The sequence below is a fragment of the Platalea leucorodia genome, assembly GCF_965183815.1.
Source record: "Platalea leucorodia genome assembly, chromosome: 10".
In the NCBI taxonomy this organism is placed as follows: domain Eukaryota; kingdom Metazoa; phylum Chordata; class Aves; order Pelecaniformes; family Threskiornithidae; genus Platalea; species Platalea leucorodia.
The window spans coordinates 12,908,683-12,933,247 of NC_138832.1; the positions used below are offsets into that span (position 1 = coordinate 12,908,683).

General features: G+C 50.3%; 2 protein-coding genes across 5 annotated transcripts; both read left to right on the forward strand.

Moving 5' to 3' along the window:
• The first annotated feature begins 114 nt into the window (after positions 1–114).
• On the forward strand, positions 115–11,837 carry LOC309595954 (nuclear pore glycoprotein p62-like). Of its 2 annotated transcripts, XM_082323580.1 has the most exons (12): positions 115–481; positions 1,303–1,694; positions 2,527–2,637; positions 3,522–3,650; positions 5,057–5,152; positions 6,311–6,416; positions 6,571–6,715; positions 7,123–7,172; positions 7,295–7,429; positions 8,116–8,227; positions 8,803–8,869; positions 11,142–11,837. In XM_082323580.1, the coding sequence occupies exons 1-12, from the start codon at positions 201–203 to the stop codon at positions 11,231–11,233; spliced, it is 1,716 nt and encodes a 571-aa protein (XP_082179706.1). In that variant the 5' UTR covers positions 115–200; the 3' UTR covers positions 11,234–11,837. The 2 variants fall into 2 exon arrangements, 1 of the variants encoding a protein (XP_082179706.1); XR_014229413.1 differs by lacking the exons at positions 8,803–8,869; positions 11,142–11,837 and adding an exon at positions 7,594–7,676 and having other exon boundaries at positions 8,116–8,196.
• Positions 11,838–12,766: 929 nt separating this feature from the next.
• Positions 12,767–23,900, forward strand: LOC309595953 (nuclear pore glycoprotein p62-like). Of its 3 annotated transcripts, none has more exons than XM_082323578.1 (12): positions 12,767–13,133; positions 13,955–14,346; positions 15,179–15,289; positions 16,177–16,305; positions 17,712–17,807; positions 18,966–19,071; positions 19,226–19,370; positions 19,778–19,827; positions 19,950–20,084; positions 20,242–20,353; positions 21,211–21,277; positions 21,348–23,900. In XM_082323578.1, the coding sequence occupies exons 1-12, from the start codon at positions 12,853–12,855 to the stop codon at positions 21,380–21,382; spliced, it is 1,659 nt and encodes a 552-aa protein (XP_082179704.1). In that variant the 5' UTR covers positions 12,767–12,852; the 3' UTR covers positions 21,383–23,900. The 3 variants fall into 3 exon arrangements, with proteins under 3 accessions (XP_082179704.1, XP_082179703.1, XP_082179705.1); XM_082323577.1 differs by having other exon boundaries at positions 23,230–23,900; XM_082323579.1 differs by lacking the exon at positions 21,211–21,277 and having other exon boundaries at positions 23,230–23,900.
• Positions 23,901–24,565: the final 665 nt, after the last annotated feature.

Sequence of the window (24,565 nt, forward strand, 5' to 3'; positions counted from 1 at the left end):
CGGCCGGTGGTTGGGAGGCGGGGGCGCGGGGCGGGCGCGGGGCGGGGCGGTTGCGCCGTGCGTCATCCCTGCGCGCGCGCGGCGCCGTGCGGCTCGGGCGGTCGGGGGCTGAGGGCCGTGGGCGCGGGCCCGTCGCCGTCGCCTCCCGGTCCCGGCTCTCGCCGGGGCGGCGGCCCCTCTTCCCGCGGGCCGCGGCCGCCATGAACCAGTTCGGCCTCGGGTCGGGCGCGGCGGGAGGCGGCTTCACGTTCGGCGCGCCGAAGACGGCCGCCACGACGGCCGCGACCGGCTTCTCCTTCTCCGCGCCTGCCGCCTCGGGGGGCTTCAGCTTCGGGGGCGCGGCCCAGACGCCTGCCAGCAGCCAGCCCGCCGGGCTCTTCTCCTTCAGCACGCCGGGCACTGCCGCGCAGCCTGCCAGCTTCAGCTTCGGGACGCCGGCCACGGCCACCGCGGCCCCGGCAGCAAACGTGTTCCCGCTGGGGTGAGAGGCCCGGGGCCGGGGCCGGGGCTTGGCCGGGCGGCCCTGGCCGCTGGGGAGGACGAGAGGGCGATGTCCCCCTCGCTGCTTCGGGGGCGCTTTGCAGGTGGCTCTTGAGGGAGCAGAGCTGTTGCTCTGGCGCCTCAGAGTTCCCGCCGCGCTACGGCGCGTTCGGAAAAGCGCTCGGTGAGGGCTGTTGTCGGTCAGCGCTGGCTTTTCCAGGTGGGCGTTAAGAATAAGCCGTCCCACGCCTCGGCCTGCAGTTGGGGTAGAGACGCTTGTGTGAAGAAGCGATACAACTTGGCGTCTGAGCGTGAAAGGTCTTGTCCTTTCTGATCTGGCTCTGGAGCGCTGTGAGCGTTTCTGGAGGCAGGTGGGACCGCTGTGTCCCTAGGGAAGGCTGTGAGCTTTGAGGCGGCTCTTCAGAGCTGCCGTTGTCGAAGCTTGCCAGATGGGAGCAGTGGGAAGGGAGCTGAAACGGGGACTAGCGGTGAAAGTTAGCTGAAAAAAATAGTCTTATGTAGAGGAGGTGAAAAGGGTGCTGGGAGCTGAGAGAGTAAGCGGCGTCACTTACACTGCCATAAATGCCTTCGGGTGCCTGGATGGGCGGAGGCCGTTAAGGGGGAGTCGGTATGAAGAGACTTAACAGGAGGGCAGGTGACGGGAGCTGCGTCTTTGTCAGAACTGAAACATAAACCTGGTTGAGTGCACATCTTTTTGACAGGCGGTTTCTGCTGTCAGCAAATGATCTGTAAGAAAGCCGACTCAGTACTTGACTGGATGTACGTCTCAAACAGATTGGCGTCTTGTCTTTGCTTCCCTAGGGCAAATGCACCAAAATTAAACTTTGGAGGCAGCACTGCAACTCAGGCTACTGGAATCTCGGGGGGCTTTGGATTCAGTAGCTCTGTACCAACCAGCGTGCCCTCAAGTCAAGCAGCAGCCCCTTCTGGCTTTGTGTTTGGATCTACTGGCACCACCACCACCACGACCGCCGCGGCTGCTCAGTCTGGGACAACTGGAGGGTTTACTTTTTCCAGTGGTACCACAACTCAGGCAGGAACAGCCAGCTTTAACATCGGCACCGCAGCTCCGCAAGCAGCGCCGACGGGGTTGACGTTTGGAGCAGCACCTGCAGCTGCTGCCACCACTGCTGCCACCTTAGGAGCTGCGACGCAGTCGACAGCCCCCTTCAGCCTTGGGGGTCAGCCTGCAGGTGAGGGCCTGGGCTTGGAACGGCAGCTATGGTCAGCAGGGAGGGCAGCTGGGGCTGGTGTGGGGAGGTTCTGCGGCCTCCTGCTTCTGCTGGTGTGACATGAAGCTCGCTGGCTGGAATCGGTGGGGTTTCTGGTAAGCTTATGCAGGGTCTTCGGTGACGAGTAACGACTGCTCTTTATCCTTCGGCACACTGTTTCTGTGGGAAGTAGAGGCCTGCAACCTCACGTGTTACTGATCATTTGTTTTCCTGAGGCCAGCAGGTAATACAGCCAGAAAACCCCATCCGCTAGGATCCCCGCAGGTGCGCCAGAATCCATTTGTTTCTTCCCCTGACAGTAATTGGCAGAGTTTGAAGATGTGTTTAAATGAGCTAGTGAGTTTGTCTCTTGTCTAGGCCAGTCTGGCCAAGCAAAGCCTGCATCTGGGGAAGTTTCTCAGGACAGCGCGTTGGTCTGGCTGGTTTTTGTGATAAGGCACCGCTTACCTTCCCAGCGGCAGGAACCTGCCCACTCCTGCGGAGTGCGGCAAAAGTTGAGTTTGCAGCTTTTGATTTACTTGTTGGTGACAGCGCAGGCCTCGGAGGGAAGGTCATCAGTTCTGGGGCGAGGGTGGCGTTCATCTGTGTTAGAACGATTCTTGAAAGTCTTTTTACATAGTGAGCTTGTTGGCCCTAGTTCGTTTCCTGGATAACGCGGAGTATTTGTTCCATTGACTCTTAATGTTTTTTCTTATGCTCTTATTGCTTCTACCTTGACCGTTGCTGTGATCAGCGGAAACTGCAGTGCGTCTGTAGTAAAAGGTTCTCCTTTTCCTTGTGCTACTTGTTCCAGGTCTAAGCTTCGGGTCGTTGCCTTCAACAGCAGCCACGAGCGCACCCACGGCAACGCTGACCACTAGTACGAGCCAGGGACCCGCTCTGTCCTTTGGAACCAAACTTGGAGGTCGGAAGTGATTTTAGGAAAGACTTACTCAAGACTGTGAATCTGCTGTCCTTCTGGGAATGGTTTTCGGAACTGGAGCCTGGAAATGGGCTAGAAGTGTTTGTTGCTGTGAATTTACGGCCACAAAAATGATCAGAGGGCTGGAACACCTCTCCTAGGAGGAAAGGCTGAAAGAGCTGGGGTTGTTCAGCCTGGAGAAGAGAAGGCTGCGGGGAGACCTTATTGCAGCCTTTCAGTGTTTAAAGGGGGCCTACAAGAAAGATGGGGATAGTCTTTTTAGCCAGGCCTGCTGTGACAGGACACGGGGTGATGGTTTTAAACTAAAGGAGGGTAGATTTAGACTAAACACAAGGGAAAAATTTTTCACAATGAGGGCGGTGAAGCACTGGAACGATTTGACCAGGGAGGTGGTAGATGCCCCATCCTTGGAAACATTCAAGGCCAGGCTGGACAGAGCTCTGAGCAACCTGATGTAGTTGAAGATGTCCCTGCCCATTGCGGGGGTGTTGGACTGGATGACCTTTAAAGGTCCCTTCCATCCCAAAGCATTCTATGATTCTATGAATATGCAATGGCATCAGTAATCTGTGACGGTTCGTACAGCCATTGCACTTAGTATCCTGTTTGTGTGTGTGTTTTTGTTTTTTTTTTTTTTTTTTTTTATTGTGTCCCATGTGCCGAATTCTGTTCTGTACCGCTTGCTGGAGCGTAGTGGAAGGGAGCCGCCGGTTTCAAGGGTACATTGGAAAAGCGAGAGAGTTGAGGTAGACTAAGAGGAAAAAGAGTTTAAAATTCTTCCATCCATCAAGAACTGGTGTAGACAGGCAAATGTGTATCTCATTCTCAGCATGGTTGTTTGAGACCTGCGCTTCTTCTGTTTGTAGTGACATCCACAGCTGCTACAACAGCCTCTACCACCACAACCTCCATTCTTGGTTCAACGGGGCCTACATTGTTTGCGTCTGTGGCGAGTTCGTCAGCACCGACGTCGTCTACCACCACGGGCCTCTCACGTAAGTCACAATGTACAGTTCTTACCCGTTGGGGGAATAAGCGAGCAGCGTGGTTGGTGCTAGCTGTCAGTAGTGGAGCTGCAGGTGCCGGGATGATATGCGAGAATGCAAAAGGCCAGCTCTTCTTGCTGTTTGCCACCCTCCCTCTTTGTGATTTCTGGCAAACTGTCTTCAGCGGTGAGGCATGGAGGGCTTTGTTCAAAGCAAAGCAGAGCAAAGCACACCTGAGGTTCTGAGTGGGCAAGCAGCAGTTTTAGCTGTATGTGTATTTTTTGTTTCTCTGCCTGGGTAGCATGGCCACAAGTGAGCTTTCACGTGATGTTTTAGCCGCTGTCTTCCAGACCCCCCAGTGCCTTGAGTCTGGTTACGTCTGCCTTTGACTCTTGCATTAGGCGTTCACACTTCTTTAAGAAGAGCGGCCTGTGACAGCGGAGATGCAGTGTGCTAGAAACAAGTGGTCACACGGCTGTAGGTTTGCAAGTTCCTCTGGTAATAAGTGGCAAGTTTCCTCTTGCAAAATTACTTTTACGGCATGAAATAGTGTTTGTTTTCTGATAGCTTTAAGGCAGGAGCCCAGGCTTGAAGCCGGTCCTGACAGGTTTCTTTCTCAGCCTGCAATGAGCTGTCAGTGCTTCAGCTCCCTTTGATTATGGAGACTAGCTACTGTAAATGTTTACAACTATTCCATACATAGTGCTGTCTTATACCTAGCTCTGAAAATTTAGGCAGCTGTTCCCAAGGACCTTGGCAAGTTTTCTGTGAAAGGCACGCTGATGACTTTGAACTAATGAGCTGTGATTTGTAGATACCGTATATCCCAGCCTAACAATTTGTATTTTTAGTAGCTCTACAACGCTTTCATTGCTACTCTGGTTCCAGAGCCGACCTTAATCTTGGTGTTTAAGAATGCTTTTAAGCTGATGGGCATCCTCTGTTTCTCAGGATGTCTGAAAGCTTGTTGTTAGATGAGAAGAGGTGGGTTGTTTCCAGGCAACTGAGCTGTGGCCAGCGTGTTTCCTGTAGCACGTGCAATTGTATTGCTTTGGCAAGTAGCCTCATGCAGAGATTGCATTTCTTGCCTGCCGGGGTCCAGTCCCCTTTGCTTCTTTCAGCATTCAATAGCCGTGAAATGTTAGCTAATCCAAAACAGGTAAGGAGAAGTGACGGTAGCTTGGCACCTGGGTTGGTAAAGTTTCCTGGAAGAATCGCAGAGCATGCTGGCTAACGTATAGCTTCAGCCTGCCTTTTGTCATGTCGTGTCTGGATGATCCTTCAGCTGAACAGTGATCCTGGTCAATACAAATAAAGACCAGGAGGAGTCTGGTGAGCAGGCAGGGTAGGGCTTTTCAAAGGGCCTCTGTCTTTAATGGGTTGCGCAAACTCTTAATGTTGTCTTCTGTTTACAGTCGGTGCCCCTTCCACTGGGACAGCCAGTCTTGGGACGCTTGGGTTTGGATTGAAGGTTCCTGGAACAACAGCTGCCACAACGAGCACTGCCACCAGTAAGAACTAGATGCTGAAAGCAGCTGAAGGGATGCAAGCCTGACTCCAGCGCTCCGTAGTAGCGTAAAGGGCCACGCCGGTGTAGGGGCAGAGCAGTTCTAATTTCTAATGCCCTCCAGTAACGGAAAATAGCACAGTATTTCTTTCTCCGATCCTCCTTGTCCATCTCGCCAAATGCACGGTGACTTACGACTTTTGAGAGCGTGTCCACAGCAAAGGGGCTTTGGGTGAAGGAAGGCCCGTAGGCTGTGGTGTTCTAGTCTGGAGCAAGTAAAGTAAAGAGATCAGCTGCTCCTTCTCCAGCCTGCCTGTGGAGGTGCAGAATTGCTCGAGGAGGTGGGGGAGAGATGTCCCGATGGGGGAAGGGAGAGGCCAAAGGCTCGTTGGGAGTGTTATGGAGAGAAGTTTTGTGTTTCAGTTCTGCCCCATTCATCTGCTTCTTCCATATTATACGTTTCAAAGGGTATGATTTCAGTAACTTTTCTACAAAAAAAAAAAGAAAAAAGATAAGTGCTGTATTGAAGTAGCAACCCTCCTGTGAAAACCTGCAGCGGAATTTGCTGCTGCACAGTGTTGGGCTTCAGGACTGAACATCCTTTTCTGGAGCAGTTACCAGTCAGTTTTCAGTGTAGTAACGTGGATGCTGCTCAGCTCTCGAGGTCTTTCTGAAGCTTGTTTCTGGAGTGCCTGGGAGGAATTGGAGCTCAGTGCCTAGAAGTACTGTGTGACTGGCTGACAGTGCCACCTGACAGATGCTCCTAGCTTTGTGAAAACCGAGAGATCTCATCTCCTGCCAAAATGCAGGAGAGGAACTGGGTGTGCTGGTAGTTATGAGGTCTGATATTGAACCAGGAGGAGATTGAGAGGGGTGCGTGGGCTAATGCTGTGTTTCTTTGAATAATGCCCCGGTTAAGTGCAGGCTGCCAGTTCCTCAGTTTACTAGAACTACTAGTCGGGCCTGTACAGTCCGCTGCTTTTGTGTCAAGATGTGCTTTGTTCCCTTCTTGACAGACGTGGGATTTGCTTTTTGTCCCTTCAGAGGGACCTATTTGAGCTTACAGAGCACTGTGCTCCAGAGCGTATATTGGACCTGTTCTTGATTTGTTGGCTGTCAGATGTGTCCTCTTCTGTTGCTTGACTTGAGCCCGTTCTTTCAGGCACTACTTCTGCTTCTGGCTTTGCTTTGAATCTTAAGCCATTAACTACGACTGGTGCCATTGGAGCTGGGACTTCTACAGCTGCCATAACCACGACGACCACCAGGTGAGCATTTTGTTCTAACTGGCTCTTTCCCGATTGGGGCAAGAGGGAGTATTGCTGCTGCTGGTGCCTGGTGGAGGGAGGGGAAATGAGTGTTGTCGTGTTTGTATTTTGGTTTTTGATCTTGTGCTCTGTGCTGTCTCGCACTTCTTCTCAGTGCGCCTCCAGTGATGACTTATGCCCAGCTGGAGAGTTTGATAAACAAGTGGAGTCTGGAACTGGAAGACCAAGAGAAACACTTTCTCCATCAAGCTACGCAAGTAAATGCCTGGGATCGGACGCTGATAGAGAATGGAGAGAAGGTAAGGTGACATCCAGCGTAACCTGATTTTGCTTGCTTAGGTCCTTAAAGGCCTTCCGTGTTACAGATGCAGCAAGTTATCTCGTGGGACGTTCTGCTTGTAAGAAACCAGATGTGAATTATACCTGGGTGCTTGTGAAAGCCTCACTGTATGTCTGTTCTGGTCTTTAGGGGTTGAAGCTTGGGAATCTGTTCTGTGGGTTTGTGCTATGGTAACAAGTTGTCTTTAGGGTGGAGCTTTCAAAGCCAAATGTCCATTATGCAATTTTGGGTCTGTAAATCTTTGTGTAACCGTTTCTTGTTTCTGGTAGACGTTTGTATGGTGCTGGCTTTCTCAGTTCCAGCACTCTTCTTTTATGAGTTGACTTTTGAGTTTTCGTAGTATGATTAAGTGTCTTCTGTTTCCAGATTACTTCATTACACAGAGAAGTAGAGAAAGTGAAGCTTGATCAGAAGAGGTACGAAACAACGAACACCTGAGATGATTTTGTTTCTCGTTTGCATCTTCTTGCGTTCTGGTATGGCAGATCTAGAATGTATATAACCTCTCAGTGGAGTAGTTAACGTTTTCTCTTTCCAGGCTGGATCAGGAGCTGGACTTCATTCTGTCACAGCAGAAAGAGCTTGAAGACTTGTTGACCCCTCTGGAGGAGTCTGTGAAGGAACAGAGCGGGACTATCTACTTGCAGCACGCAGATGAAGAGCGGGAGAGGACGTAAGACAAAAATCTGCTTTGAACGTGTGATGAGCAGACTAACGTGGTGGTGATCGATCAGCAAGAAGTAGAGTTGGGGTGCATGAGGCCATTGATCTATCAACGGCCTTTGTCAAACACGTAACCCTGTTTTATGCATGGCAACTTAAATTTTTCCGCATTAGAAACAAGGGAATTGCGACTGGAAGCCCTTGAGTCAGCAGGAAAAGCTCTTTGGATGTTGGTCTAATCAGCTGTCTCGGAAAAGGTTACTAATTTTGGCATAATCTCTGGAAACTAGTGATTATTGAGTGATAGAAGTGATAAGAGCCGAATGCACTATGTGTGGCTCAAGCCTCCTTGTAAGCCTTAAGTGTTGAATCATGCTTAAAAGAAGTGTTTGTCTGGTTCAAGAGAGAGGAGTCTTGAAGAATGTGGACTAGCTGGTTCCTTCTGTTCTGACCACACCTTCCAGAAAGCCCTCCACACTATTGCTTGTCTGTCACCATGTGTCTGTCAGAGAGAGATTAGGAGTTACTTCGTCTGTGTTACAGAATGTCTCTTGTGGTGCTGTTGCCACGTATCTGCCAGCCTTGGTTGAAAGGCATGGAATCTACTTCTGACTGCCTAGAGTTGGTGTTACTGGGAGCAGGTCTTCTGGGAGTTCTCTTTAAATATTCCAACCTTGGTTCCCATGTGTTTTGCAGCTATAAACTGGCTGAAAACATAGATGCTCAGTTGAAGCGTATGGCACAAGACCTGAAGGACATCACTGAGCACTTGAATACATCAAGAGGCCCAGCAGACACAAGTGACCCGGTAAATCCAAGCTTTATTTTTTTGTTAGTTGGTAAAGAGGCAAGGGATATTTAAACAGATATTGTAACTCTTTGTTTGTCCACTCGTGGATACTCCGCTGCTTTTAGTTTCAACCTTGGAAGGGTATTTTGTTTTGTCCTGGGGTTGGTTCTCTTCTGGTAAAACTTGCATTATAACACAGCACAAGCCAGCCGGAGTCACGTACTGGCTCTGCAGTTCTGTTAATAGTTGTCAAAGTGTCTCATTCTGGTATGAAGTCTGGTTATTTGCTCGTTTTCTAATTTTTGCCTGGATTACAACTTGTTTCAGAGGCGTTTCTTAACGTTGATCTGGCCTGGTGGTTTGTAGGTCTGGACTGGAATAAACCAGTCTGTTTTCTTGGTGGTGAAGAGAAGCAAAGCAACACAGTTGCTGCACAGACTTCCCCGGGCAAGCGGCTGTTAAGTTAGTGGAGCTGTAACTATGAGAAGTTTGATTGCATCGTGTTGCAAAGGCAGGGACAGGCAGGCTGTCCTTTACTGCTCTTAGTTGTTATGTACTGTAACAAATGACTTGCACCTTCTCTTTCTGCTCAGCTTCAGCAGATCTGTAAAATTTTGAATGCACACATGGATTCCTTGCAGTGGATTGACCAGAACTCAGGTGAGAGTTGTCTTGCAGCTTTTTGGGAATGTAAATGGAAAGCATGGAGCATGTGTGCAAGTGTTTCTTGAACATAAATGAATTCCTGAAGATCTCTGAGGCATCTTCTCCTCACCTTCAATGACGTACTCCCTCCTCTGCTTGAATTCTCCCTGATGTGCATTAAAGGCCTCTGCTGAGAAGTAATTCCTGGCAACTGCTAACGTTTTACAAAAAAGCATTGCTTGAAATGCATCAGTGCAAAGCAAAGGACTTGAAAACCTTATGCTTCATTCTGTCAGACTAAGGTTATATATTTTGACTTCTAAAATGTTGTGGGGTTTCTCTTTGGAATAGAAAAGTTAGTGAGGGGGGTGTGTGTGTGCGTGTTTAATGTTATCATCCTGCCAGACCCCAACAGGAAAGACAAATCCAGGGAAGACTGAGCAGCATGCATTTATCTGCAGGCGTTGTGACTCTGGAGTAACAGTGTGGAAATTTCACGGTCGCAATAACTGGAGATGTAGCGCAGAGCGGAAGATGCACTCACTCGTGAAAACCTGATGGCGTAGTTACTGTTGTTTCTTGTCTTGGATTCACCCTTCACTAGCATACCGTGGTGCCATGCTAAAAAGAAACAGAACAAAGGAACTCTTCTCACAGGGAGTGCCTCCTTGTGAGGGATTCAAGAATTCTGCACGGTTTTGGCTTTAACTGATGTTAGCAGCCGCACGGGGGCACGGCGGAATAAAGCAGCGCTCCTCTCACCAGCACCAAATTGCACTGTCTGGCTGCAGTGCTGTGACAGTGCTCACACCGGGTGTCCGTCTTGGGTGAAAGCAGGCATGCTACTATCCATCTTGAAATAGTACTATTGGCTTAGGTCAGGATTTAATTTGGCTTTTCCTTCCAGAACCTATGTGCTAACTTCTGCGTTCCAGGCACGCCTTTATGGGGAAATCTGGTGCAGCGCCTGTGGCATCAGAATTCTGACTTAGAGAATGTGTGTGAAAGTAGCAACCTGTTTCCTTTAAATTTTCCTAGAAAGGCGACCCGTTTTTTTGCTCTGTCCTTCAGTACCGAAGAAATTGTCTGATCGGTTAATAACAATTCATTCTCACAGTGGCTATTAACTCGTCTGCCTCGTTAAAGAATTCTGTGCAACTGTGGCACTTCATTCAAGTACTGTTGCCTACACTGCCACAATTAAACAGACTTGCTGAACATGGACGCAGGGTGGTGCTGCTTCCACAAGGGAAGGGAGTGTTTGGCCAGAGCCTTGTTCCGACCTCCTGCCTCTTCCTGAGAGAAGCAGGCAGTCTTCTCTTTTGTGGTTGTTCCATAGCTGATTCCCGAGTTGAGCGAGCGAGATCTGTGAGACAGTGAAGCAGGCTGCCATTTTATGCCATAATCCTTTTTGCACGGTGAATTTTTGAAAAGTGACAAACTGAAATGCGTTGCTTAATATGTTACCGGAAGATTCTGGGCTTGGCACGCGGTACGAAATAGAACCTAACCTGGAACGTCTGTCTCCAGGCCTCAGGCTGGCATAACGCCGTAGCCCTGTTGAATAGCTTCTGATAAGCGTTCATGGAATGAAATTAGAAATCGCTTTAGCTTGTGCCAAGACTTTTTGTTTATTGCGGTGCCTGCTGCACGTAAAGTTGGTGGTCGGTCAGTGGCTGACGTGTTTCCAATTCGGTGATCTGCAAATACCAGATGATGGGTGTTGTGGCTGCAAGTGCTCTGCAGCTCCGCTGTGCGAAGGCACTGTCTTTTCTGTATTTACAGTTAAAAGCTTGTTATGGCTGTGTGATATCCTGCAAGAAAATATGTATGTACTTGTAACAGATTGTGTGGTTCGCCGGTAATTTGCATAATTCAACGTGAGTTTAGCAGGAGGTGGGTAGGGGAAGCTGGTTTATAGAGCAATTGCTTTTTCTCAAGCTGCAGACCAGCTTGCAGCTCCTGTTGAGGGAGGGTTTGCTCTGCTCCCTGATGCAGTGCCCTGAAACTGCAACAAACTGGCATGGCAAGCAGCGTCAACAACATGTCCCAGGACTCTTCCGATTCTGCCTGCCGGTCCCTGAATGCCTCGGAATGCTTTTTAGACCATCTTCGTTGCCTTGGAGGGTTAGCAGTGCTTTGTGTTGGGTTTTCCTCCTTCTTTGTGCGCTGTCAAATCTGAGTGGCTGTCAATATCGAAATGTTTGTCTTTCTCCTTCCGCAGGCTAACCTGCGCAGGGTTGTGTTTCGGGGTGATTATAAGATTAATGACTTGTTTCTCCCACAGCTGTGTTGCAGAGAAAGGTAGAAGAGGTGACAAAGGTTTGCGAGAGCCGCCGCAAGGAGCAAGAGCGCAGTTTTCGGATCACGTTTGATTGACAGACTCAAAGTTTAACGGATTAACCTAAACTCTCCACAGAAAACAGAGGTTGTTGGGGACCTAGGTCTCAAAAGATGAACTGGGTTTGTTTCTTTTCTTGCAATAAAACTTGTTGTTTGTTCCAAAGCCAGTCTCTGCAGTGTCTGACTGGAATTTGCCCGCTCCAGTCCGAGAGACTGCACGAAGTTTGTGCTGAAAGTACGTGCTCTTCGTCTCTGTTCTTTCTAACTGCATGCAGGCTGGCGAGATACACAAGCGGTGCTCTTGAGGGATTTAAGCAGTATGTGAGTCCAGGGCTGAGCTCTCCAGGACTTAAATGTGACTTGAATATGTTCAGGCGGGACTTCCTAAGCTTTTATTCAGGTCCTTACAGAGATGGTTTAATGAAGAGCTGTCCTCGGAAGGAGCTGCAGCAGTCTGAGAGACTCGGATTCCTCACATTGCTCGCTGGAGTTTGTGTTTAAATTAGGTGTGCTTCCAGTGGCGGACGCGGACCCTGGTTTCTGTACTTTTGGCAATAAACTGCTTTTGTGCTGGTACCTGTAAGCAGAATTTCTGCGCAATTAAAAATTATTAGATGTGCCAGTAGAAGAGTGGTACTGGTGTGGTGATTTGGTGGGGTGCAGCTTGTTGGGGGCACAAGGGTGCGGGGAGGAAGGTGGCCAAGAAGTCTGCTGGGAAGCCTTTAAGAGGCAGAGTCCTGTCACTGCTTTTTGATGAAAGTGTGACTGAGGCACATCCCAGTGTATCGTTAGTGATGGAGGGAAGCGAACGTTCATGTATTTAGCAGAACTCGCCTCATACTCGATTCCTCTTTGCACTTTATGCTTGCGTTCTGCAAAATGCTGAAGGGGTGCAAGTAATGTGTCATAGGCTTTACTTTATATTTACCTTCCTCTGCCTGCTCCCCATCTGCCTCATCTTATGCTTTGTCCCCTGGTGAAAGGGAAGGGCCCGCTTACTAGAATAACTTACTGACTTCAATGGGAGTTGAAACTTGTGAGTTGCTCGTTGACTTGGCTCAGGGCAGAGGTCCTCAGGCCGGTTCTCTGCCCACCCGCCTTGCTCCAGGCCCAGGCCAACGGAGGCACCGCGTCAGGGACACCCGCCCTCACCACGGCCCCGCTTGCCGGCCGCACGGCGGCTCCCGACCCCGCGCTGCGGGCAGCGGGGCAGCCCGCCCTCCCACAGACGCACCAGCCCCGGCCCGCGGCGGCCGGGTGTCCAGCGGCAGGGCGCAGCCGCTCTGGGCCGCCCAAAGGCCCCGCTGCCGCCCGCCGCCTCCGGCCGCGTCCCGGTCCCCGCAGCAACGGGCGCCGCTGCCGCTCCGCGCCTCCTGCGGCCCCGCGAGCCAATCCGGGCGGGCCGCCCGTGAGCGGCGGCGGGGCGAGCCAATCGCTGCCGAGGGCGGGAAGCGCCGGCCGGTGGTTGGGAGGCGGGGGCGCGGGGCGGGCGCGGGGCGGGGCGGTTGCGCCGTGCGTCATCCCTGCGCGCGCGCGGCGCCGTGCGGCTCGGGCGGTCGGGGGCTGAGGGCCGTGGGCGCGGGCCCGTCGCCGTCGCCTCCCGGTCCCGGCTCTCGCCGGGGCGGCGGCCCCTCTTCCCGCGGGCCGCGGCCGCCATGAACCAGTTCGGCCTCGGGTCGGGCGCGGCGGGAGGCGGCTTCACGTTCGGCGCGCCGAAGACGGCCGCCACGACGGCCGCGACCGGCTTCTCCTTCTCCGCGCCTGCCGCCTCGGGGGGCTTCAGCTTCGGGGGCGCGGCCCAGACGCCTGCCAGCAGCCAGCCCGCCGGGCTCTTCTCCTTCAGCACGCCGGGCACTGCCGCGCAGCCTGCCAGCTTCAGCTTCGGGACGCCGGCCACGGCCACCGCGGCCCCGGCAGCAAACGTGTTCCCGCTGGGGTGAGAGGCCCGGGGCCGGGGCCGGGGCTTGGCCGGGCGGCCCTGGCCGCTGGGGAGGACGAGAGGGCGATGTCCCCCTCGCTGCTTCGGGGGCGCTTTGCAGGTGGCTCTTGAGGGAGCAGAGCTGTTGCTCTGGCGCCTCAGAGTTCCCGCCGCGCTACGGCGCGTTCGGAAAAGCGCTCGGTGAGGGCTGTTGTCGGTCAGCGCTGGCTTTTCCAGGTGGGCGTTAAGAATAAGCCGTCCCACGCCTCGGCCTGCAGTTGGGGTAGAGACGCTTGTGTGAAGAAGCGATACAACTTGGCGTCTGAGCGTGAAAGGTCTTGTCCTTTCTGATCTGGCTCTGGAGCGCTGTGAGCGTTTCTGGAGGCAGGTGGGACCGCTGTGTCCCTAGGGAAGGCTGTGAGCTTTGAGGCGGCTCTTCAGAGCTGCCGTTGTCGAAGCTTGCCAGATGGGAGCAGTGGGAAGGGAGCTGAAACGGGGACTAGCGGTGAAAGTTAGCTGAAAAAAATAGTCTTATGTAGAGGAGGTGAAAAGGGTGCTGGGAGCTGAGAGAGTAAGCGGCGTCACTTACACTGCCATAAATGCCTTCGGGTGCCTGGATGGGCGGAGGCCGTTAAGGGGGAGTCGGTATGAAGAGACTTAACAGGAGGGCAGGTGACGGGAGCTGCGTCTTTGTCAGAACTGAAACATAAACCTGGTTGAGTGCACATCTTTTTGACAGGCGGTTTCTGCTGTCAGCAAATGATCTGTAAGAAAGCCGACTCAGTACTTGACTGGATGTACGTCTCAAACAGATTGGCGTCTTGTCTTTGCTTCCCTAGGGCAAATGCACCAAAATTAAACTTTGGAGGCAGCACTGCAACTCAGGCTACTGGAATCTCGGGGGGCTTTGGATTCAGTAGCTCTGTACCAACCAGCGTGCCCTCAAGTCAAGCAGCAGCCCCTTCTGGCTTTGTGTTTGGATCTACTGGCACCACCACCACCACGACCGCCGCGGCTGCTCAGTCTGGGACAACTGGAGGGTTTACTTTTTCCAGTGGTACCACAACTCAGGCAGGAACAGCCAGCTTTAACATCGGCACCGCAGCTCCGCAAGCAGCGCCGACGGGGTTGACGTTTGGAGCAGCACCTGCAGCTGCTGCCACCACTGCTGCCACCTTAGGAGCTGCGACGCAGTCGACAGCCCCCTTCAGCCTTGGGGGTCAGCCTGCAGGTGAGGGCCTGGGCTTGGAACGGCAGCTATGGTCAGCAGGGAGGGCAGCTGGGGCTGGTGTGGGGAGGTTCTGCGGCCTCCTGCTTCTGCTGGTGTGACATGAAGCTCGCTGGCTGGAATCGGTGGGGTTTCTGGTAAGCTTATGCAGGGTCTTCGGTGACGAGTAACGACTGCTCTTTATCCTTCGGCACACTGTTTCTGTGGGAAGTAGAGGCCTGCAACCTCACGTGTTACTGATCATTTGTTTTCCTGAGGCCAGCAGGTAATACAGCCAGAAAACCCCATCCGCTAGGATCCCCGCAGGTGCGCCAGAATCCATTTGTTTCTTCCCCTGACAGTAATTGGCAGAGTTTGAAGATGTGTTTAAATGAGCTAGTGAGTTTGTCTCTTGTCTAGGCCAGTCTGGCCAAGCAAAGCCTGCATCTGGGGAAGTTTCTCAGGACAGCGCGTTGGTCTGGCTGGTTTTTGTGATAAGGCACCGCTTACCTTCCCAGCGGCAGGAACCTGCCCACTCCTGCGGAGTGCGGCAAAAGTTGAGTTTGCAGCTTTTGATTTACTTGTTGGTGACAGCGCAGGCCTCGGAGGGAAGGTCATCAGTTCTGGGGCGAGGGTGGCGTTCATCTGTGTTAGAACGATTCTTGAAAGTCTTTTTACATAGTGAGCTTGTTGGCCCTAGTTCGTTTCCTGGATAACGCGGAGTATTTGTTCCATTGACTCTTAATGTTTTTTCTTATGCTCTTATTGCTTCTACCTTGACCGTTGCTGTGATCAGCGGAAACTGCAGTGCGTCTGTAGTAAAAGGTTCTCCTTTTCCTTGTGCTACTTGTTCCAGGTCTAAGCTTCGGGTCGTTGCCTTCAACAGCAGCCACGAGCGCACCCACGGCAACGCTGACCACTAGTACGAGCCAGGGACCCGCTCTGTCCTTTGGAACCAAACTTGGAGGTCGGAAGTGATTTTAGGAAAGACTTACTCAAGACTGTGAATCTGCTGTCCTTCTGGGAATGGTTTTCGGAACTGGAGCCTGGAAATGGGCTAGAAGTGTTTGTTGCTGTGAATTTACGGCCACAAAAATGATCAGAGGGCTGGAACACCTCTCCTAGGAGGAAAGGCTGAAAGAGCTGGGGTTGTTCAGCCTGGAGAAGAGAAGGCTGCGGGGAGACCTTATTGCAGCCTTTCAGTGTTTAAAGGGGGCCTACAAGAAAGATGGGGATAGTCTTTTTAGCCAGGCCTGCTGTGACAGGACACGGGGTGATGGTTTTAAACTAAAGGAGGGTAGATTTAGACTAAACACAAGGGAAAAATTTTTCACAATGAGGGCGGTGAAGCACTGGAACGATTTGACCAGGGAGGTGGTAGATGCCCCATCCTTGGAAACATTCAAGGCCAGGCTGGACAGAGCTCTGAGCAACCTGATGTAGTTGAAGATGTCCCTGCCCATTGCGGGGGTGTTGGACTGGATGACCTTTAAAGGTCCCTTCCATCCCAAAGCATTCTATGATTCTATGAATATGCAATGGCATCAGTAATCTGTGACGGTTCGTACAGCCATTGCACTTAGTATCCTGTTTGTGTGTGTGTTTTTGTTTTTTTTTTTTTTTTTTTTTTTTATTGTGTCCCATGTGCCGAATTCTGTTCTGTACCGCTTGCTGGAGCGTAGTGGAAGGGAGCCGCCGGTTTCAAGGGTACATTGGAAAAGCGAGAGAGTTGAGGTAGACTAAGAGGAAAAAGAGTTTAAAATTCTTCCATCCATCAAGAACTGGTGTAGACAGGCAAATGTGTATCTCATTCTCAGCATGGTTGTTTGAGACCTGCGCTTCTTCTGTTTGTAGTGACATCCACAGCTGCTACAACAGCCTCTACCACCACAACCTCCATTCTTGGTTCAACGGGGCCTACGTTGTTTGCGTCTGTGGCGAGTTCGTCAGCACCGACGTCGTCTACCACCACGGGCCTCTCACGTAAGTCACAATGTACAGTTCTTACCCGTTGGGGGAATAAGCGAGCAGCGTGGTTGGTGCTAGCTGTCAGTAGTGGAGCTGCAGGTGCCGGGATGATATGCGAGAATGCAAAAGGCCAGCTCTTCTTGCTGTTTGCCACCCTCCCTCTTTGTGATTTCTGGCAAACTGTCTTCAGCGGTGAGGCATGGAGGGCTTTGTTCAAAGCAAAGCAGAGCAAAGCACACCTGAGGTTCTGAGTGGGCAAGCAGCAGTTTTAGCTGTATGTGTATTTTTTGTTTCTCTGCCTGGGTAGCATGGCCACAAGTGAGCTTTCACGTGATGTTTTAGCCGCTGTCTTCCAGACCCCCCAGTGCCTTGAGTCTGGTTACGTCTGCCTTTGACTCTTGCATTAGGCGTTCACACTTCTTTAAGAAGAGCGGCCTGTGACAGCGGAGATGCAGTGTGCTAGAAACAAGTGGTCACACGGCTGTAGGTTTGCAAGTTCCTCTGGTAATAAGTGGCAAGTTTCCTCTTGCAAAATTACTTTTACGGCATGAAATAGTGTTTGTTTTCTGATAGCTTTAAGGCAGGAGCCCAGGCTTGAAGCCGGTCCTGACAGGTTTCTTTCTCAGCCTGCAATGAGCTGTCAGTGCTTCAGCTCCCTTTGATTATGGAGACTAGCTACTGTAAATGTTTACAACTATTCCATACATAGTGCTGTCTTATACCTAGCTCTGAAAATTTAGGCAGCTGTTCCCAAGGACCTTGGCAAGTTTTCTGTGAAAGGCACGCTGATGACTTTGAACTAATGAGCTGTGATTTGTAGATACCGTATATCCCAGCCTAACAATTTGTATTTTTAGTAGCTCTACAACGCTTTCATTGCTACTCTGGTTCCAGAGCCGACCTTAATCTTGGTGTTTAAGAATGCTTTTAAGCTGATGGGCATCCTCTGTTTCTCAGGATGTCTGAAAGCTTGTTGTTAGATGAGAAGAGGTGGGTTGTTTCCAGGCAACTGAGCTGTGGCCAGCGTGTTTCCTGTAGCACGTGCAATTGTATTGCTTTGGCAAGTAGCCTCATGCAGAGATTGCATTTCTTGCCTGCCGGGGTCCAGTCCCCTTTGCTTCTTTCAGCATTCAATAGCCGTGAAATGTTAGCTAATCCAAAACAGGTAAGGAGAAGTGACGGTAGCTTGGCACCTGGGTTGGTAAAGTTTCCTGGAAGAATCGCAGAGCATGCTGGCTAACGTATAGCTTCAGCCTGCCTTTTGTCATGTCGTGTCTGGATGATCCTTCAGCTGAACAGTGATCCTGGTCAATACAAATAAAGACCAGGAGGAGTCTGGTGAGCAGGCAGGGTAGGGCTTTTCAAAGGGCCTCTGTCTTTAATGGGTTGCGCAAACTCTTAATGTTGTCTTCTGTTTACAGTCGGTGCCCCTTCCACTGGGACAGCCAGTCTTGGGACGCTTGGGTTTGGATTGAAGGTTCCTGGAACAACAGCTGCCACAACGAGCACTGCCACCAGTAAGAACTAGATGCTGAAAGCAGCTGAAGGGATGCAAGCCTGACTCCAGCGCTCCGTAGTAGCGTAAAGGGCCACGCCGGTGTAGGGGCAGAGCAGTTCTAATTTCTAATGCCCTCCAGTAACGGAAAATAGCACAGTATTTCTTTCTCCGATCCTCCTTGTCCATCTCGCCAAATGCACGGTGACTTACGACTTTTGAGAGCGTGTCCACAGCAAAGGGGCTTTGGGTGAAGGAAGGCCCGTAGGCTGTGGTGTTCTAGTCTGGAGCAAGTAAAGTAAAGAGATCAGCTGCTCCTTCTCCAGCCTGCCTGTGGAGGTGCAGAATTGCTCGAGGAGGTGGGGGAGAGATGTCCCGATGGGGGAAGGGAGAGGCCAAAGGCTCGTTGGGAGTGTTATGGAGAGAAGTTTTGTGTTTCAGTTCTGCCCCATTCATCTGCTTCTTCCATATTATACGTTTCAAAGGGTATGATTTCAGTAACTTTTCTACAAAAAAAAAAAGAAAAAAGATAAGTGCTGTATTGAAGTAGCAACCCTCCTGTGAAAACCTGCAGCGGAATTTGCTGCTGCACAGTGTTGGGCTTCAGGACTGAACATCCTTTTCTGGAGCAGTTACCAGTCAGTTTTCAGTGTAGTAACGTGGATGCTGCTCAGCTCTCGAGGTCTTTCTGAAGCTTGTTTCTGGAGTGCCTGGGAGGAATTGGAGCTCAGTGCCTAGAAGTACTGTGTGACTGGCTGACAGTGCCACCTGACAGATGCTCCTAGCTTTGTGAAAACCGAGAGATCTCATCTCCTGCCAAAATGCAGGAGAGGAACTGGGTGTGCTGGTAGTTATGAGGTCTGATATTGAACCAGGAGGAGATTGAGAGGGGTGCGTGGGCTAATGCTGTGTTTCTTTGAATAATGCCCCGGTTAAGTGCAGGCTGCCAGTTCCTCAGTTTACTAGAACTACTAGTCGGGCCTGTACAGTCCGCTGCTTTTGTGTCAAGATGTGCTTTGTTCCCTTCTTGACAGACGTGGGATTTGCTTTTTGTCCCTTCAGAGGGACCTATTTGAGCTTACAGAGCACTGTGCTCCAGAGCGTATATTGGACCTGTTCTTGATTTGTTGGCTGTCAGATGTGTCCTCTTCTGTTGCTTGACTTGAGCCCGTTCTTTCAGGCACTACTTCTGCTTCTGGCTTTGCTTTGAATCTTAAGCCATTAACTACGACTGGTGCCATTGGAGCTGGGACTTCTACAGCTGCCATAACCACGACGACCACCAGGTGAGCATTTTGTTCTAACTGGCTCTTTCCCGATTGGGGCAAGAGGGAGTATTGCTGCTGCTGGTGCCTGGTGGAGGGAGGGGAAATGAGTGTTGTCGTGTTTGTATTTTGGTTTTTGATCTTGTGCTCTGTGCTGTCTCGCACTTCTTCTCAGTGCGCCTCCAGTGATGACTTATGCCCAGCTGGAGAGTTTGATAAACAAGTGGAGTCTGGAACTGGAAGACCAAGAGAAACACTTTCTCCATCAAGCTACGCAAGTAAATGCCTGGGATCGGATGCTGATAGAGAATGGAGAGAAGGTAAGGTGACATCCAGCGTAACCTGATTTTGCTTGCTTAGGTCCTTAAAGGCCTTCCGTGTTACAGATGCAGCAAGTTATCTCGTGGGACGTTCTGCTTGTAAGAAACCAGATGTGAATTATACCTGGGTGCTTGTGAAAGCCTCACTGTATGTCTGTTCTGGTCTTTAGGGGTTGAAGCTTGGGAATCTGTTCTGTGGGTTTGTGCTATGGTAACAAGTTGTCTTTAGGGTGGAGCTTTCAAAGCCAAATGTCCATTATGCAATTTTGGGTCTGTAAATCTTTGTGTAACCGTTTCTTGTTTCTGGTAGACGTTTGTATGGTGCTGGCTTTCTCAGTTCCAGCACTCTTCTTTTATGAGTTGACTTTTGAGTTTTCGTAGTATGATTAAGTGTCTTCTGTTTCCAGATTACTTCATTACACAGAGAAGTAGAGAAAGTGAAGCTTGATCAGAAGAGGTACGAAACAACGAACACCTGAGATGATTTTGTTTCTCGTTTGCATCTTCTTGCGTTCTGGTATGGCAGATCTAGAATGTATATAACCTCTCAGTGGAGTAGTTAACGTTTTCTCTTTCCAGGCTGGATCAGGAGCTGGACTTCATTCTGTCACAGCAGAAAGAGCTTGAAGACTTGTTGACCCCTCTGGAGGAGTCTGTGAAGGAACAGAGCGGGACTATCTACTTGCAGCACGCAGATGAAGAGCGGGAGAGGACGTAAGACAAAAATCTGCTTTGATTTGCCACGTATCTGCCAGCCTTGGTTGAAAGGCGTGGAAGCTAATTCTGACTGCCCAGAGTTGGTGTTACTGGGAGCAGGTCTTCTGGGAGTTCTCTTTAAATATTCTGACCTTGGTTCCCATGTGTTTTGCAGCTATAAACTGGCTGAAAACATAGATGCTCAGTTGAAGCATATGGCACAAGACCTGAAGGACATCATTGAGCACTTGAATACATCAGGAGGCCCAGCAGACACAAGTGACCCGGTAAATCCAAGCTTTATTTTTTTTGTTAGTTGGTAAAGAGGCAAGGGATATTTAAACAGATATTGTAACTCTTTGTTTGTCCACTCGTGGATACTCCGCTGCTTTTAGTTTCAACCTTGGAAGGGTATTTTGTTTTGTCCTGGGGTTGGTTCTCTTCTGGTAAAACTTGCATTATAACACAGCACAAGCCAGCCGGAGTCACGTACTGGCTCTGCAGTTCTGTTAATAGTTGTCAAAGTGTCTCATTCTGGTATGAAGTCTGGTTATTTGCTCGTTTTCTAATTTTTGCCTGGATTACAACTTGTTTCAGAGGCGTTTCTTAATGTTGATCCAGCCACCTGCTCCACTGCTTGCATCTTTCTTGTGGCAAATCTAAATTTTGTTCAGAATGCCCTCCGTAGCTGCTGATTCTTTTTCCTTATACTACTCCTGTATCCTCATGGAAACAAGACCTGAATTGCCAGCTCTTTCTGATATGTATGAAATTGACGTTGGTATTCCGCGTGGCTTTTCTGAGCAGCTTTTTTTCAGTAAAAATTTCCCTTCAGCATTGCGGACTGAGTTTTTTCCCATTCCTTTTTACTTTTGCCACCTCAAGCCTAAGGTGATTCATGTCCTGGTGGTTTGTAGGTCTGGACTGGAATAAACCAGTCTGTTTTCTTGGTGGTGAAGAGAAGCAAAGCAACACAGTTGCTGCACAGACTTCCCCGGGCAAGCGGCTGTTAAGTTAGTGGAGCTGTAACTATGAGAAGTTTGATTGCATCGTGTTGCAAAGGCAGGGACAGGCAGGCTGTCCTTTACTGCTCTTAGTTGTTATGTACTGTAACAAATGACTTGCACCTTCTCTTTCTGCTCAGCTTCAGCAGATCTGTAAAATTTTGAATGCACACATGGATTCCTTGCAGTGGATTGAGCAGAACTCAGGTGAGAGTATTTCTTTGGAATAGAAAAGTTAGTGTGTGTGTGTGCATGTTTAATGTTATCATCCTGCCAGACCCCAACAGGAAAGACAAATCCAGGGAAGACTGAGCAGCATGCATTTATCTGCAGGCGTTGTGACTCTGGAGTAACAGTGTGGAAATTTCACGGTCGCAATAACTGGAGATGTAGCGCAGAGCGGAAGATGCACTCACTCGTGAAAACCTGATGGCGTAGTTACTGTTGTTTCTTGTCTTGGATTCACCCTTCACTAGCATACCGTGGTGCCATGCTAAAAAGAAACAGAACAAAGGAACTCTTCTCACAGGGAGTGCCTCCTTGTGAGGGATTCAAGAATTCTGCACGGTTTTGGCTTTAACTGATGTTAGCAGCCGCACGGGGGCACGGCGGAATAAAGCAGCGCTCCTCTCACCAGCACCAAATTGCACTGTCTGGCTGCAGTGCTGTGACAGTGCTCACACCGGGTGTCCGTCTTGGGTGAAAGCAGGCATGCTACTATCCATCTTGAAATAGTACTATTGGCTTAGGTCAGGATTTAATTTGGCTTTTCCTTCCAGAACCTATGTGCTAACTTCTGCGTTCCAGGCACGCCTTTATGGGGAAATCTGGTGCAGCGCCTGTGGCATCAGAATTCTGACTTAGAGAATGTGTGTGAAAGTAGCAACCTGTTTCCTTTAAATTTTCCTAGAAAGGCGACCCGTTTTTTTGCTCTGTCCTTCAGTACCGAAGAAATTGTCTGATCGGTTAATAACAATTCATTCTCACAGTGGCTATTAACTCGTCTGCCTCGTTAAAGAATTCTGTGCAACTGTGGCACTTCATTCAAGTACTGTTGCCTACACTGCCACAATTAAACAGACTTGCTGAACATGGACGCAGGGTGGTGCTGCTTCCACAAGGGAAGGGAGTGTTTGGCCAGAGCCTTGTTCCGACCTCCTGCCTCTTCCTGAGAGAAGCAGGCAGTCTTCTCTTTTGTGGTTGTTCCATAGCTGATTCCCGAGTTGAGCGAGCGAGATCTGTGAGACAGTGAAGCAGGCTGCCATTTTATGCCATAATCCTTTTTGCACGGTGAATTTTTGAAAAGTGACAAACTGAAATGCGTTGCTTAATATGTTACCGGAAGATTCTGGGCTTGGCACGCGGTACGAAATAGAACCTAACCTGGAACGTCTGTCTCCAGGCCTCAGGCTGGCATAACGCCGTAGCCCTGTTGAATAGCTTCTGATAAGCGTTCATGGAATGAAATTAGAAATCGCTTTAGCTTGTGCCAAGACTTTTTGTTTATTGCGGTGCCTGCTGCACGTAAAGTTGGTGGTCGGTCAGTGGCTGACGTGTTTCCAATTCGGTGATCTGCAAATACCAGATGATGGGTGTTGTGGCTGCAAGTGCTCTGCAGCTCCGCTGTGCGAAGGCACTGTCTTTTCTGTATTTACAGTTAAAAGCTTGTTATGGCTGTGTGATATCCTGCAAGAAAATATGTATGTACTTGTAACAGATTGTGTGGTTCGCCGGTAATTTGCATAATTCAACGTGAGTTTAGCAGGAGGTGGGTAGGGGAAGCTGGTTTATAGAGCAATTGCTTTTTCTCAAGCTGCAGACCAGCTTGCAGCTCCTGTTGAGGGAGGGTTTGCTCTGCTCCCTGATGCAGTGCCCTGAAACTGCAACAAACTGGCATGGCAAGCAGCGTCAACAACATGTCCCAGGACTCTTCCGATTCTGCCTGCCGGTCCCTGAATGCCTCGGAATGCTTTTTAGACCATCTTCGTTGCCTTGGAGGGTTAGCAGTGCTTTGTGTTGGGTTTTCCTCCTTCTTTGTGCGCTGTCAAATCTGAGTGGCTGTCAATATCGAAATGTTTGTCTTTCTCCTTCCGCAGGCTAACCTGCGCAGGGTTGTGTTTCGGGGTGATTATAAGATTAATGACTTGTTTCTCCCACAGCTGTGTTGCAGAGAAAGGTAGAAGAGGTGACAAAGGTTTGCGAGAGCCGCCGCAAGGAGCAAGAGCGCAGTTTTCGGATCACGTTTGATTGACAGACTCAAAGTTTAACGGATTAACCTAAACTCTCCACAGAAAACAGAGGTTGTTGGGGACCTAGGTCTCAAAAGATGAACTGGGTTTGTTTCTTTTCTTGCAATAAAACTTGTTGTTTGTTCCAAAGCCAGTCTCTGCAGTGTCTGACTGGAATTTGCCCGCTCCAGTCCGAGAGACTGCACGAAGTTTGTGCTGAAAGTACGTGCTCTTCGTCTCTGTTCTTTCTAACTGCATGCAGGCTGGCGAGATACACAAGCGGTGCTCTTGAGGGATTTAAGCAGTATGTGAGTCCAGGGCTGAGCTCTCCAGGACTTAAATGTGACTTGAATATGTTCAGGCGGGACTTCCTAAGCTTTTATTCAGGTCCTTACAGAGATGGTTTAATGAAGAGCTGTCCTCGGAAGGAGCTGCAGCAGTCTGAGAGACTCGGATTCCTCACATTGCTCGCTGGAGTTTGTGTTTAAATTAGGTGTGCTTCCAGTGGCGGACGCGGACCCTGGTTTCTGTACTTTTGGCAATAAACTGCTTTTGTGCTGGTACCTGTAAGCAGAATTTCTGCGCAATTAAAAATTATTAGATGTGCCAGTAGAAGAGTGGTACTGGTGTGGTGATTTGGTGGGGTGCAGCTTGTTGGGGGCACAAGGGTGCGGGGAGGAAGGTGGCCAAGAAGTCTGCTGGGAAGCCTTTAAGAGGCAGAGTCCTGTCACTGCTTTTTGATGAAAGTGTGACTGAGGCACATCCCAGTGTATCGTTAGTGATGGAGGGAAGCGAACGTTCATGTATTTAGCAGAACTCGCCTCATACTCGATTCCTCTTTGCACTTTATGCTTGCATTCTGCAAAATGCTGAAGGGGTGCAAGTAATGTGTCATAGGCTTTACTTTATATTTACCTTCCTCTGCCTGCTCCCCATCTGCCTCATCTTATGCTTTGTCCCCTGGTGAAAGGGAAGGGCCCGCTTACTAGAATAACTTACTGACTTCAATGGGAGTTGAAACTTGTGAGTTGCACGTTGACATTTTTTCCTGCGTGCAGATTTCACTGTCTCTAAAGGAGAGGGAGGGGAGTCTCATCGATGCTGTAGAGGAGGCCGTTGTGGAGGGAGATGGGGGAAACCCTCGCAGGGGGCTCCAGACCCTTCACTGTGGGCTTTCAGCAAAGCGGAGCCGTTTCCCTGCCTCAGCGACTGCTCGTAGGAGCTGATTTTATCCCTGAGGCTTGCAGCGAGCGGGAGGACGGGAGCG

Bases quoted from the DNA above. Each gene is read 5' to 3' on its own strand.
- LOC309595954 (XM_082323580.1), top strand. From the start codon at position 201: ATGAACCAGTTCGGCCTCGGGTCGGGCGCGGCGGGAGGCGGCTTCACG. The intron at 5,153-6,310 runs GTAAGAACTAGA...CCGTTCTTTCAG, and splicing joins CACAACGAGCACTGCCACCA to GCACTACTTCTGCTTCTGGC. The intron at 8,870-11,141 runs GTGAGAGTTGTC...TTTCTCCCACAG, and splicing joins GTGGATTGACCAGAACTCAG to CTGTGTTGCAGAGAAAGGTA.
- LOC309595953 (XM_082323577.1), top strand. From the start codon at position 12,853: ATGAACCAGTTCGGCCTCGGGTCGGGCGCGGCGGGAGGCGGCTTCACG. The intron at 20,354-21,210 runs GTAAATCCAAGC...CTTTCTGCTCAG, and splicing joins CAGCAGACACAAGTGACCCG to CTTCAGCAGATCTGTAAAAT. The intron at 21,278-23,229 runs GTGAGAGTATTT...TTTCTCCCACAG, and splicing joins GTGGATTGAGCAGAACTCAG to CTGTGTTGCAGAGAAAGGTA.